This window comes from Schistocerca cancellata, chromosome 2, assembly GCF_023864275.1.
Source record: "Schistocerca cancellata isolate TAMUIC-IGC-003103 chromosome 2, iqSchCanc2.1, whole genome shotgun sequence".
In the NCBI taxonomy this organism is placed as follows: Eukaryota; Metazoa; Arthropoda; class Insecta; order Orthoptera; family Acrididae; genus Schistocerca; species Schistocerca cancellata.
Window position 1 is genome coordinate 866,589,334 of NC_064627.1, and position 15,744 is coordinate 866,605,077.

At 41.9% G+C, this 15,744-nt stretch overlaps 1 protein-coding gene across 1 annotated transcript in view; it reads right to left on the bottom strand.

The window, feature by feature from the left end:
* Nucleotides 1–15,744, bottom strand: part of LOC126159435 (voltage-dependent T-type calcium channel subunit alpha-1G-like) — a 633,155-nt gene that overhangs the window by 386,273 nt on the left and 231,138 nt on the right. Inside the window, exon 13 of the mRNA XM_049916549.1 lies at nucleotides 13,135–13,338. Within this exon, the coding sequence (XP_049772506.1) occupies nucleotides 13,135–13,338 (204 nt within the window). The remainder of the gene's footprint in view (nucleotides 1–13,134; nucleotides 13,339–15,744) is intronic.

The window sequence follows — 15,744 nt, forward strand, 5'->3', positions numbered from 1 at the left end:
TAGAACATAAATTTGTTCACGTTTGGTACTAGCTTCATTGATCGGCGCGTCACCAGTCGTCACTGGAGATTCCTAAAGTTGTAAGGAGAGCTAGATTTTGTTTCAAGTATGGGATATTGTTCTCCTGGAATCATTCTTGTTACGTGATCCTTTGCCTGTCTCAGAATTATTGTCTCCTTGGACTTCTTTTAGTTTTTCACAATATCACTTAATAGCAGTAGTCCCAGAAGAGTCCTAAAACTGGAAGGAGAGCTAGATTTTGTTTGAGGTATGGGATGCTGTTGTCCTGGAATAATTCTTTTTACGTGATCCTCTGCCTATCTCTGTGTTGTTGTCTCCTTGGACGCCTTTCAGTCATACTCAGTACGATGGAGTCGATGAAGCCAGAGTAGTGAGATGCCCTGAAAAAACAGTTCCTCCCTTTCGCTTGCCGCACATGCTTTAACTCTACGCGATCTTGAAGTGCATCAGGGAGCAGGGAATGCACTCGAAGCTTCAGCAGCGTAGCTGCTAAACAGCCAAGGCACATCAACTGCTCAGTTTCTCGCTAACTTATGCTCGCACTTTAACGTGCGAAATAGGCGGCACAGCTAGTCTTAGAATGATAGACACTATGAAGTACAATTTTTTGTTTGGTTGTTGAACTTCTTTTAATACTTTACATTTCGAAAGAAAATGGCGATTGAATTTAGACTTTTTTGCGGGCCTTACTTTTAATACTAAAAAGAAGCAAACAGTAATAGTATTTGCTCTACCAATGTACCAAAGTTCGTTTAATTCAAAGGCATTTGAAAATTTCTTTAACTCTGCTATAAACGCTGTTAACTGAAGTTTACGGACGTTAATATCGTAAGTTGTGTTGTTGTCTTTAGCCATGCTAATATGGCATGATAAATGTATTTCGCATCTTGTTAAAAATATTTATTGGGATAGGATGGTACGGTGTGTTAAATGCTTATTTGCTAGAGGGACACAGATGTGGTGTGTAGATGGCATATCTACTTCGAACCACCACTTTCCGTAGGCTGAAACGTCCTGTTCCCGCTTGCCCGTGTGTAAGAATGAAAATTTGATTTTTAAAAACCTCCATTCCACGAAATACAAATTTTTTTCCTTATTTTTTATATTTTTCGAGACTTACAGTACGCATCAACATGATTTTGTTTTTGTAAAATATTGTACAAACTTTTAGTTGGTTTTCTGTTTTAGGCCTAAAACTACAACATATGAAATAGTGATCACTCATCTGAAGTTTCATTTATATGAAACGTCGAGTTTTAGATGATCGCCTGCTTATCGTACAGTAATCTTTGACCTAATAGAATGTCATCTACAAAATCGCAGCAAAAATGTTTTCTTGATTGAACAATAATTGTTTTTGTTGTTTTGTTCTAGAGTAACAGTAATGCACGTGCAATATTTATTTTTAATCAAGTTTATAGTTACGTATTTATAATTAAATTATACGAAACACAGCAATGCACAGTAAGAGAAAAAAGTAAATGCGGATAACATGAAGTCAGTTTACAAAATTCATAACAACAGGCCACCGTGTAAAATCAAGCTTTTAAATTATACAGCTTCAAACGAGCAATAACGACAAGATATATGCACGTGTTATAGTTTTAGGCCTAAAGCAGAAAACCAACCGAACATTGGAATAATATTTTACAGAAATGTAAAGGAGACCCATAGAAGATGACAGACACATTTTAATCTCGACTGAAAGAAATACTGTGTGATTTCGCCAGTCACAATACCGCGACTGTCCTCACAAGAGACTCTCAAAACATTGGTACGTGTTCTCTGCATTTATTTTAAAACTCCGTCTTCGGCAAAACGCAGTGTTTCTCGATTTTGAGACACATTTTATTTTGCAGAAGGTGGAGTTTTTAAACCAAAAGAATACACAGAAAATGTGTATCAATGTTCTAAGGATTTCTTCCGAGGACAGTCGTGGTAAGGTGGTAGGCGAGATCTCGGAGTACTGCTTTCAATCAACATTAAAAAAAAGTTTCTGTACGGCACAAAATTCATAAACTTACTTTCAACTCCTCGTACCTGAGGCGACATTTTTTAGGTGGAATTTTTGCAATCAACGAACCATGACTAAACGTTTACCCCACCAAAACTCTGAACTGACTTGAGGGCCTTGGATCACTACAATCATGAGAGAAAGCCTGCGAAAGAAACCCTGCCCGACCAATTACTCCACTTCAAGCTAGTTTGACGGCCAACTTGTGTATTGAGATTATCATGTAGCAACGCTTCATGTCAATTATTTGAAATCAGCAGATTCATTTGGCTGTAGAAATTTACACAATACAGTGGTAGAGATAAATCAAGGTTCGTAGAACACCCCCATTACGCAAACGCGAGTCCTCTCACAAATATCTCTGATTAAATTTCTAGAAATGTGATTATAGAATAACAGATCTGTAGTCGAAGTGAAGAAATAAGTTATATCTTAAAATATATAATGTAAATAACTAAATGTAAATTAAATTTCACTATGATATGGATGAATTTAATTTTTTATCGTATTTAAGAATATTATAAGAAATCATATGTCTTAAAACTTGAACCGTCCTTTTATTAACCGCTTTATTTGGACAGTTTGATTTTTCTGCTTCGGCCATCACGCTAGAAAATAATTCCAAAGCTATGAATCTGAATCAGTTTCATGTGATTTTGAAATTCTTCTTAGACGTCGTGGAAGTTCACTTAGATTCTATTGTGAAAGTATGAGAAGGAAGCAGATCGTGGGAGGAAAGAAAAACAGAACATTTTTCGGTAGAATTTACCTTATTTGAAAGTGAAAACAGTAAATTACTTTAAATACTTTGCGGCTTAAATTACATACATTTCACCTAGGGGACCAAAGTCTTGGAACGGTAATAGCATAAATTAAAATTATAACAGATGGCAGAAGTAATGAGTATTAATGAAATATTTTCCACGCATGACCATTGACTACAGTGTGGAACAGTATGAACGATATTTCCGGCAAAATAAAATGTTACAAAGCAGTTGTGTATTAGGTCTCACAGTGAAATCTCACCGTGAAATTTTAAAATCGCTCAGTGAATTACAAGTCCAAGTAGCAATCTGTAACAATCCGTCATAAGATTTCAACTACGACTAATTACTGTTTATATTTTACTTTCCTGCGGTAAATGTCTGTAGAACACTTTGCATCGAAGAGAAAAGAAAAGTGTCAGAGTTACGACATATGACGTTAATATAACGTTTCAGAGCAATGTCTCAGCATTACAAGTACGAACAACTACTTATAAAACATACTCAAGGTGTATTTGAAGAACAACAAGTGAAAATTTCGAATATAGTGTGTGTGAAGATGATTGCTGAAAAGTTCGATTATCTCAGCAACTATCATTGAATTCCGATATCGTGTTTGCGATTCAGCAGATTCCTGATACTTCAGTAAGACAATTAATGACCGCATACCTATCAAACGATCGGTGCCATTTTCATAGCACAGTAGCTTACATGCTTATAAGATGTGTGTTCTGATACATATGGTGTGGTCTGGTCATCTAGAAATTGTTCAGTTCATTAGCAGAGATTAGCAAAGAAGTGATAACTCTTATCGGAGGAATCTGGAGGCAACTGACAGAGGACTTAGTGTTGCAATTCGATGTTACAATGTATTGTTTGTGGATGCTTAACGGTTCACGAAGTAGCTGTTCTGGATTGGAAAAGTTTTCTACCTGTCTACAGATTTTTGTGTTGTTGCTCCAGTCTCTAGACCTTGAACCTGAATTCAACTAGATACGTTCTGCTTGCCTTTAGTTACTGAAAATCTCTAATGTTTGTCATAGAAGGTTACTTATGCCGAAACGTTTTTCCTCTGATACGTCACTTTTTAATTGTGTTTACTGCACCGAGCATGACACGGTTCGAGGTTTTGCTCATATGAGAAAAAACAGTTAATTATAGTGTTGTCAACAATTTACCTATTTCTAAACATTCTGAAAGTCATAACTATAGTGCTTCATAAATTTCAGCACAATTGTATTAGTCTCTCTCTTTCTGTAGGTCGAACGAAACTAAAGTGCAAAACGCAAAATCGCACAAGAATATACATGTCGCCAGATTGACATAAGATTCTAACTACGGTACGAGAACTGGTGCGAAACGTGACGTGCTTAGAGCAATGAAGACAAATAAAAAGTGACGGTGCAATGGAATAACAGCTTGTAAACAATGACAGTGGGAGAATAGAAGTTTAAGCAAAAGTAACCCGAAGAACGATCTCGATCCCTTGGCTATAAATCGTTTTACAAATATTTACTTAAAGAAGCCTAGCGATGCCAATTTCGTACGCGCGGTTTCGGAAATTCTCGACAGTTATGATCTTCAGTACATAAATACGTCAAAGGAATTCTATAATAATACTAAATAATGGATTTTGCGTTACATTCGGTCTCTCCGTGGCGTAGGAGGTACACTAGCGACTACATCTTTGTCGTTAGGAAACGGTGATCTAGGTGAGACTTTACTGAAGCAACACGCAACGCTAATGTACAGTACGTATCGCTGCGTCTCTCTAGCCAGGCTTTACTGTCAAGCGTAAGCTGTAAACATTCTGCGACCAGTCCGACTTGAGTGTTTAAGCAAGTAAGCTTAAGCGTGGCTTCAGCAAGCATTACGATAACTCTCTGTCGCAGTGCAAGGCTATCTGATTACGTCACAAGTGTGCTTGTTTGAGGAATGCATGCGCATGCTATTCTAACACACATCAATGCCATACTTCCGTCAGAAATGGATAGATACAACACTTACTAAACAGTCATTATGACTAATCTATTCACAGATACGTCACAAACTCTTGGACGGCTAAAGTTTCCTCTGAAATAGAAAGAGTGTCCTACTCGTCCGAAACGCGGGAAAGCTTTCCGTTTCGAGAGAAAACCGCCGCAATAGAAAAGCATTTTATCAGCAAAAGAACAGAATTTGTACTGGTCTAAGTGAGCTACTACTGTAAACATCAATAATTTTTCCTAGTAGAGAATACTTCTGCAAGATAAAAAGAATAATAAAAAGATCCCAGAGAGGAAACGGAGAACATTTATTCCTTGTAGAAGTTAAGTATGAAGTAATCGACGTACTATTTCATTCCATACCCATTAAAGAAGTAAGCTGACATCGAATTCGCAAACGTTCAGGCAAATCATACCGTAGGTATTCTACACTGCCATTCTCAGAATTACAAAAATAATAAAAACACTTAATCATTCACGCAAATAGATGGCAGATTAGAATAGAAGATCACACTGCACAGGCATTCCTCTGAGAATGCTAGAAACGCTATTTCGCTATGAGATAGCATACAAGTACATGCACATATAACACGAGTTTTTGAAGGAATACATTTAACAAACATAACATTTTCTTACTATTTGCAGTCACACGTACTCAATGCGGGATCAACAACGTGTCGCATCTAAACAGACGTTGCATAGTGTGTTGGGTAAGTAGAAACAGACAAATCACGGTCACTTCCAAGCTCCCTCGCACGGGGAAACAAAGGGCAGCTCAAATGCAGAACAAGGATAATGATGCTCGCTCTGCGTTCTTCCAAAAAAGAAACAAAATCATAGAGAAAAACAGTTAATGTCTCCCAGAAATCCACGAATGCATTCAGAAAGGGAAACAACAGTGCCTGCTGAATGGAAATTTGGCCGATGCGCATTCAGCGTGCTGGACAGGTGGGCGCTAGCTACTCGGTGGCATGCCTGGGCTGGTGGGATGGAGCATGCACTAATCTAGGGCAAGATGCCTGACCACATGTCCAGGGCCGACGTTCATCTCTTTGTGACGTAATCAGTCTGCTTGCATCGTCTTCGGGGACAGGCTGAGTGCATGCGATTATTCTGCATTGGCGTGAGAAAAATACTGTTAGTATTATCATTAAAAAATTCTGGTGAAAAATGTTTCTCTGTCTCACAGAGATACTTTACCTGTGACGGCCACAGAGCCGCGAATATTCCCGAAGAGAAGGGTTGGGATTGTGAGAGAGCGACAGTTAGTGAGTGAAAAGTCGCAGCGCTGCCTCCCAGGTGGCGTGCCGCTCACCGCCATCGACCAACTGTGTGACAACTTTTACCTCTACGTTCAGCTCAGATATAATTTTCTCAACAGGAGCTGTATCTCACCACGAGTACTGGTAACTTAGTAGAAGAAGAGTTACGTACGTGTCATACTCACATCCAGTCTCTCAACATTACGTTAGGCAATTATTCGAGAAGTCGGTTTACTGTATCAGCAAAATCCATCATCATCGCAACGTTGATGTTTGTCAGCACAGAAGTCATGAGAATGGCTCGTGTGATCCCCTGTTACTTGAAGAAATGTGAGCTTTCAGCTTTTGATACATTCGTTAACTGAATGGAAGCAATTATGGAAGACGGTTTAGCTGTGTGTAAATAGAAACAGATTTCTTCTTTTCCTTATGCCTTTGTCCCACATTTACGAAGGGTCGGCATGGTCGGAATGGTTACTCCCTTTTCGGGGAGTTTGGTGGCCAGGAGAGCACGGTACCTCATCCTGCTGCTCTTCGAGTCACGCACGTACACCGCGAGCTGTGTGACATGTTGCATTTTCCTGTTGGTGATTGCCATCGTGACGAGGAAAAAATAAACTGCGTGTAGCTGTGGATAGGTATCCTTGTGTTGATTCGTTGTACTTCCAGAATGATAACATCACTGAGGGAACGCCACGAAAACATTCCCCAGACGCTAACACTCCCTCCACCGGCTTGGACCCTTCCGACGATTGATGCTGGGCCAACGGCCATATATGTCCGACGCAGGATAAAACGCGAGTCACCTTTCGCTACTCGGTAGACGTCCAGATGCGGTATTGACGTATAGATTCCAGCCTCTGTCGCCGATGAAAAGCAGCCAGTATGAGTGTATGAACCACGGAGAGCCCATACGCAGTAACATTCTCTGTACGGTCATTGAGCAGACACTGTTGGTAGTCCCTTAGTTCATCTGGGCGGGTAGTTTCTCAACAGCTGCACATCTGTTTGCCGGTACACAACCGTCGCTCACCACTGTTTTCTATAGCCTTTGGTGCGTCACAGTTGGCGCCACTGTTGCCTAGGCGCCGGTTTTGTATAGTGCTGTTTTGCCACACACGCTATACTTTAACCAAGGCCGTACGCTAACTGTTTACAAACTTAGCCGTTTCGGAAATGCTTCTACCCCTTGATCCGAAGGCCAATGATAATGCCCTTCTGGACGCCAGGTAAGACGCTCCGTTTCCGCATTGCGACAACGGGTGCGTTTTTTTCCGCGTCCTACCGAGTGAGGAGGCGCAGTGGTTAACACACTGGACTCGCATTCGGACGGACGACGGTTCAATTCCGCGTCCGGCCATCCGGATATAGGTTTTCCGTGAGTTCCCTAAATCTCTCCAGGCAAATGCCGGGATGGTTCCTTTGAAAGGGCACGGCCGACTTCCTTCCCCGTCCTTCCCTAATCCGATGAGACCGATGACCTCGTAGTTTGGTCTCTTCCCAAAAACAACCCAACTTTTTCCGCGTCCCCCTTCGACGCGTTTTATGTACTTTCCAATACTGGTGTTGCCACCTGACGTCTGTGAGTGTTTATTGCACGTTGACGTCGAACATAGGCGATTGTTATGCAGTAACTGATTCTACGAAGATGAAGCACGGATTGCTACTTCCACAAAAGCTAAGAAAATAAATAAGCAAATGACCACAGTCTTTCGTAGAGGCTTTCGCCAACTAATTATTCCATGAAAGGTACCCGACCCTCTCATTCCAGTAGCTTCTCCAGAATCACACTCCAAGATCTCGTGACGTCTCCGCTATATCCAAATGCAGCCTCTAGATACTGTGTTTTCTGTATAATCCACATGTTTCTCTGACGAGTATTAATGCCGTGGCAGAGACTTCCTGGTGAATCATTCACTCCTCTTTCTCTTGGAAGGCAATAACGACTCCATTACCTTGTTGGACGTGTTTTGTCTATGTTCTGTACTAACGAGCGTTATCCACAGCGTCTTGTCTGTTACTGCAGCCATTTCTTACTAGCCGTTACTGTTCGCTGTCAGCACTGGCCACTTCGCTGCCGACACTGCTAATACTTTGAGTGTAGTTTGCCGGGTGCTTTTGTGGCATGGTGGATTGACGAACTTCGACTTCCAGAAGAGTTTTGGATATGAATTAACCCATTGGGTGTACCATCAACAGGGAGTTCTGTACGGTCATAACTTCTTGTCACGAGAAGGAGAACCTGTCTTCAAGGAATGATCGAAACCAGTTGAGACAGTCTTGCAGCTTACATGGTGACAGGAGCTGGTGGGGACGCCAGGTCCGCGGACGAAAATAAATACTATTTATTAAATTTTTATTTATATGTTGAAACGGTCATATTATTGCTTTCCACTTTAATTGTTATATGTTCCAGAGCTACTAGAAACTTGATGCACAAAAGCCAGGAATCGACGTACAGTATATCCGCAAATATATCATATGAATGTGAAGAAACCACTCATCCATCCACGAAGAGGTACGGAAACACCTTAGCTTCTTGCAGATGTATTGTACATCGACTACTGCATTTTGTGTCTGAAGATGAAGCCTCGCGGCTTCGAAATCGATAACAATTGAAGTGGAAGACAATAAATGAATCTGTTTCCATAAAAACTGAAAAATAAATAAATAGTATTTATTTCCTACAGTGAAAGCCATTTGAGAAAGGCCTCTGCGTAGCCAAGTCACTACACGGTTTATACTTGTATCGATATCACTTCACTAAGCCATTCCCATGACCTCTGCACTGCGAATGTAACACCGGAAAGTGAATGAAATAGGGCACGTACTTTTAGGGTTTTACAGGTCGTAGGAATTCAAATATGAATCCTACGCTAGAACACATAATTTTGACCATTAGGGGAAGAGAGAAAAAGTGGCGTAATTTCTTCGTGTGTGTTACGTTTCGTCTCAAGCTGTTGGACGGTGGCCACGATTGGCAGGCGCTATGGGAGGCAGCGCATGCGCAGTTTTGATTCAAGAAGCCGAGTGTACCTGAAACACCGTCACAATTGCCCAGAGCAAGGAATCGAAATTCTTTCTGTCGCATTCATCTGTCTCTCCGTTGTCGGCCTTATTGCAGAATTTGCAACCGAACAGGTTCATTCCAAGTATACTATAACGAAAAGAAATACGGATAAATGTAATCAATGTATGTAAGTGAAAACTTTTAAGTCATCAATTCGATTCACTAACACAATTATTTATTATGTATACTAGCATTCTCGTGAGGCGACGGTGTGATAATAAGTTTTCAAACTACATTATCCTTTTAAACGTTCTGCTTTTATAGTATGAATATTTGTCAGTTTCTAACTAATTAAAGTATAAAAAACAGATTCTGTGCATCTATTCCGCAACATTTCTGTGTCGATCTATGATTTAATAGTAATGGCGTAAAACTGAGGGACATGAGTCCTTGGATCATAAGGACAGACAAACAGGTGACAGTATACCAATTTTATTAGCAAATTTGCACAAATTTGTAATGAAGACATTCTTTTTATATAAATGCATGTTAACTCATACGTTATTTAGTTATAATACTGATTTAAGGGATACATAAAACTACAAAATTGAATCATGGGTGAGTGTTTTGTATTTGATATTTACATTACTGTTCTTAATGTGGCAACTGCGTTGACAATACAGTGCAAGTAAGGGAAAAAGGAAATAAAGAAACAGTCTACAATAAAAATTATAAAATTGTTGATGAATAGTTGTATGTGTCTGCGATTGAAGTTAATGAAATATGTGATAGCCAGGTGATGAATCTTTAAGTTAGAAACAGTCTTAATTAAGAACTGAACTTACACACAGATTTGTGTGAGAAGAGTTATATAGCAACTATTTTTCGCATGAGTATGATACAGTGTATTGCTCTAATTTTAAACGTGCATAAAATATATCGCGTTCAGTGCAGACACTAATAGAATTTAACTATGGAAAAAATTCTGTGGTCTCAGGGAAAAGAAATTTGCATCGTTTAGTTGTACTACATGAGAAATTGCTACTTTTATTCACTAAGAGAAGGAAGAGATCCATTGTCTTAAGGGTAGTCTCTGCTATGAAAGACGAATTCTGTAGGCATACAGTTCTTCGCCTGTTGGAAGAAGAGAAAAGACAGTTATGAAGAATACAAGAGAAAATTCAATGTAGGTGAGAAAAAAAGGAAAAGAGACAGTTGTTGGTAGAGTGAAGCTTTATACGTAGTCTACAAGCGAAAAATATATGGATCTTATAATATACCAAACGGTGCTCAAAAGATTTCAAATTTAGTTTTCATCTTCAACGACAGAATAATGAAGAAGAGCGGGTACACTGAAACGAAACTGCTTCCAATAAATAAATGCCGTAAGTACCGACACGTTGTTAAGAACTTACAACAGCGCAAGTTCATTTATAACCAAACATACCACAGACAAATTTCCAAAGTAAAGCCTGAGTTGACAATATTGTTTAGATCGTGGACATACATTTGGAATCTTTTGAGCTACGATAACAATTTTACAGTAATTTATTCAGTATTGTGTGAATTTACTGTGAACCTGTACAGTTGTCTTTGTGCAGTGACATTTGTTATGAAGTATATGATGCAGGCACTTTAGTTTAAGACTTTTAGCTGTATAGACATGCATCATTTAATTTTTTCATTTTTGTTTTGTTTGTTTTTACATGTGCATTTTCATTCAAGTAATTTAAGCAGCAGTCTTAGGAACATGCTTTAACAGTTTGGTTTTATAAATGGATGAGCACAGCACGCTTTGCTTTTAGCAGTTTTATTGGAATGCTTTATTTGATGCCTTATTGCTGTAAGGTGAATGAATCAGCAAACACCTAAGCAGCATAAAGGAACGAGCTCTGACACGGCAAGCCATATCCACGAAATAATAAGAACCTGAATTTGCAACAAATCCACATTCAAGGCAAGTCTTCATTAGAACGTCAAAACTGCCAAATTCTAGTGCGTTTTTACTTGACTAATTTTCAGATGAAGCATTAAAGCTACTAGATATATCTTATCGGAACTACATTATGTGCCTGTACCCTGGTGTAGCACCTATCCAAATATATTCATGAGCGCATCGATAAATTAGAGAAATTCAGAAATAATACCATTATTCCAAGAACTAATCCTTTTATTTGTTATTTTATCCCTATACCCTGTGACAGTTACTGAAGATTATTGTACTCATAATAGCCTCAGTCAACGTGACACAGATCGAAAATAACATTAATAGACTTAAAAAGCTATATCTCAATATCGACCAAAAGCAAACAGTGCCAGTATGGTAGTATTTAGCCATTGTTTAACTGCGAAACAAATGGAATACTGGACGCCTAAGGAACTTTAAACACAAGAGATGTTAACGATGCGTTCTTGTTATCCTTTAAGTGTTACCTTCCTTCAAAACATTTAAGACACGTATGGTGCGCAGTGTGTGTATAGTCTTTAGTGGTTAACTCCCAAAATTTCTTCTGTACGTTGGCTGAGTGGTCTGATATAAGTAAAGCACGATCTCCAATTACTCGTTACGAAGTACCTGAATATTTCACAAGTACTGATAACACTCGCCTACAAATGGTTTTTTTGCCTATGTGCTCCATTTCCTGTAAGGTGTGCCAGCTACAGTTGGTATACTTAAGTGAGTTCTATTAACAAAATAAATATTTCACTCAGCAACGGAGTATGCGCTGTTACGAAACTTAATGGCAGATTGAAACTGTGAGCTTGATCGGGACTCGAACTTCTGCTTGCTGGGAAATTCAGGACACTTGGGACGAAATTTTTGCACTATCTTTACCGTAAACTTTGATCAATGCGGGATATGTTGCTGCACTCTTGTTCTATAGCCTTCTAGCCCACCATAAATGAAGATGGGACTGTCAATGAAAACAACAGATTACGAGAATTCGGTCGCTACTCGAAAGCATTTGGTTTGTAGGATTCTTGCAGTCTTCGAAATTGCTCGCCTTTCTTATGGGATGGCCTAGAGCTGTATACTGAGCAGCACCGCAATTAAAGTATACGTGTATCGTCTGAGAATCTTTGTGTTACTCAATAAAAGTATCATTGTTCACTTTTGTTCCATTCTTGTAAAACACGGTGTTAATTTCTCAGGGGGTAACGGACATTTATCGATTTATTTGTCATATAAAAATCCATGGCATTATCATAGAGGTGAAAATTTTGTAAGAAACAGAGATCAAAGCACTCGGTAACGAAGCAATGGAGATCATGGAGTTCTTATGTGCAAACTGCTCAGCAAACCTCTTTGATTAGCTACCTGAAATCTTACCACTAGAGTCAGTACCCACTGCGTACATAATGTTGTGTATAACTTGAGCAACTGAACAATATTTTATTACAAATGTTGGGGAAACATTTGACTACTGCACTTTAAAGATACGTAGTTCATTGTTGTACTAGAAATGAGAATTGGAAAGGAAACTTAATTTTGCTAAAGGCAATCGTAGCAAAACAACTATAACTCGCAGGAATATTATGTCGTTTTGTTGTTACAGGCGTATCAGTGAACACGAAGGACTATTGGATGTATTTGAACACAAACGCATTTGCCTGATACAGGCTTTAAAACGAGAGCAGCAAAAAACTTAACGAAATGTGCAGGACGTAATACATTTCTTATTAAAATGGGTGTGTTGGTTAAATTATTTCAGATTTGTGGTTTTCTGCTGTTACTGCAGGAAAGATATGGTGGGAACGACCAGCGGCAAAAGCAACAGGAACTGTACCAGACTCGAGCTCCGGAAGGTCTCAAAAGGTACCTCACAGAGTTCTACTAAGCCAGCATCCGAAGTAATTAAAAGGGGATCTATTCATTTAGAGAAGAGCAGCTCGAGTATTTCTCGCGTCTGTACAGATCTGCGCCACGGCTGAAAGTGCAGGTATCTGTTGTTTGCTGCTACTTCTTTGAACAGGGCTTAACGAGCTGGGAGGCGTCCCTGCTGTGTCAAAGGAGTGTCGGCGCTTTGTTTCGCAGCGTGCCAGCAGCGAATGCTGAGCGGCGCTCCGGGGTACGTACCTGAAGATGAAGATGAAGAGGATGAGTAGCGAGAAGAAGACGGCGACGTTGTCCATGGTGCGCAGCATGACGAACAGCTGGCGGCGAAGGTTGGGCATGAAGCGCACCAGCTTGAGGATGCGCAGCAGCCGGAAGGTGCGCAGCACGCTCAGTCCCGAGCTGCCCTCACCCTCTCCCAGGTACGTCTGGCACATCTCGATCACGCTGCGCAACGAACACAGACCAACCTTCACCCACTTACTCTGTACAATTACTCACACAGTGGCCAGAGGTCAGGGGGATGCACTGTGGTGCGAGTCAACATTTGAATGCTTCGGACTATGCGGTACATTTTTCTCCATACGGATTTTACAGTGAACTCAGCATATCGTTCATAAAAGAGAGAGGTCTTCAGACGCAAAAGTAACTTCGGGCGACCACCAAGGCAGCGTTATACGGCCATTACTACACTCCTGGAAATGGAAAAAAGAACACATTGGCACCGGTGTGTCAGACCCACCATACTTGCTCCGGACACTGCGAGAGGGCTGTACAAGCAATGATCACACGCACGGCACAGCGGACACACCAGGAACCGCGGTGTTGGCCGTCGAATGGCGCTAGCTGCGCAGCATTTGTGCACCGCCGCCGTCAGTGTCAGCCAGTTTGCCGTGGCATACGGAGCTCCATCGCAGTCTTTAACACTGGTAGCATGCCGCGACAGCGTGGACGTGAACCGTATGTGCAGTTGACGGACTTTGAGCGAGGGCGTATAGTGGGCATGCGGGAGGCCGGGTGGACGTACCGCCGAATTGCACAACACGTGGGGCGTGAGGTCTCCACAGTACATCGATGTTGTCGCCAGTGGTCGGCGGAAGGTGCACGTGCCCGTCGACCTGGGACCGGACCGCAGCGACGCACGGATGCACGCCAAGACCGTAGGATCCTACGCAGTGCCGTAGGGGACCGCACCGCCACTTCCCAGCAAATTAGGGACACTGTTGCTCCTGGAGTATCGGCGAGGACCATTCGCAACCGTCTCCATGAAGCTGGGCTACGTTCCCGCACACCGTTAGGCCGTCTTCCGCTCACGCCCCAACATCGTGCAGCCCGCCTCCAGTGGTGTCGCGACAGGCGTGAATGGAGGGACGAATGGAGACGTGTCGTCTTCAGCGATGAGAGTCGCTTCTGCCTTGGTGCCAATGATGGTCGTATGCGTGTTTGGCGCCGTGCAGGTGAGCGCCACAATCAGGACTGCATACGACCGAGGCACACAGGGCCAACACCCGGCATCATGGTGTGGGGAGCGATCTCCTACACTGGCCGTACACCACTGGTGATCGTCGAGGGGACACTGAATAGTGCACGGTACATCCAAACCGTCATCGAACCCATCGTTCTACCATTCCTAGACCGGCAAGGGAACTTGCTGTTCCAACAGGACAATGCACGTCCGCATGTATCCCGTGCCACCCAACGTGCTCTAGAAGGTGTAAGTCAACTACCCTGGCCAGCAAGATCTCCGGATCTGTCCCCCATTGAGCATGTTTGGGACTGGATGAAGCGTCGTCTCACGCGGTCTGCACGTCCAGCACGAACGCTGGTCCAACTGAGGCGCCAGGTGGAAATGGCATGGCAAGCCGTTCCACAGGACTACATCCAGCATCTCTACAATCGTCTCCATGGGAGAATAGCAGCCTGCATTGCTGCGAAAGGTGGATATACACTGTACTAGTGCCGACATTGTGCATGCTCTGTTGCCTGTGTCTATGTGCCTGTGGTTCTGTCAGTGTGATCATGTGATGTATCTGACCCCAGGAATGTGTCAATAAAGTTTCCCCTTCCTGGGACAATGAATTCACGGTGTTCTTATTTCAATTTCCAGGAGTGTATTCACGATATGCACAGATGAGTCAAAACATAATAACCAACCTTGGGACCCGCACCCCAAGCCCCACCAGTAAGATTGATGCCATCGGGCGGCGAGGTGGGCACGTGACGTGGTTAGGAACGTATACTGGGGTGCCAAACTTTAGCATCAAATTAACTTTCGTGTCACCTGTCACTGCCAAGCTCCATAAAACTTGCACCATGCGTGGCAAGAACTGCTGTAGAATACACTGTGGTGACAACAGTCAGCCGGCCATTGTGGCTGATCGGTTCTAGGCGCTTCAGTCCGGAACCGCGCTGCTGCTACTGTCGCAGGTTCGAATCCTGCCTCGGGCATGGATGTGTGTGATGTCCTTAGGTTAGTTAGGTTTAAGTAGTTCTAAGTCTAGGGGACTGGTGGCCTCAGATGTTAAGTCTCATACTGCTCAGAGCTATTTGAACCATTTTTTGACAACAGCCATGGGGTACCGATATGCACATATAGAGGTATCGGTAGTTTCGTGTACACAAGGAATTAAAGGGCTGTCATTCGTTCTTAGGTGATTCATGTGAAATGGTTTCCTCCGTGGTCGCACGACCGGAATTCATACACTCTGAACGCGGAATGGTAGTAGGAGCTAGGTGAATCGGATATTCCATTACGGAAATCGTTAGAGAATTCAATATTCCGAGATCCACAGTGTCAAGAGTGTGCTGAGAATTCCAAATTTCAGGCACTACCTCTCAACACGGACTACGCAG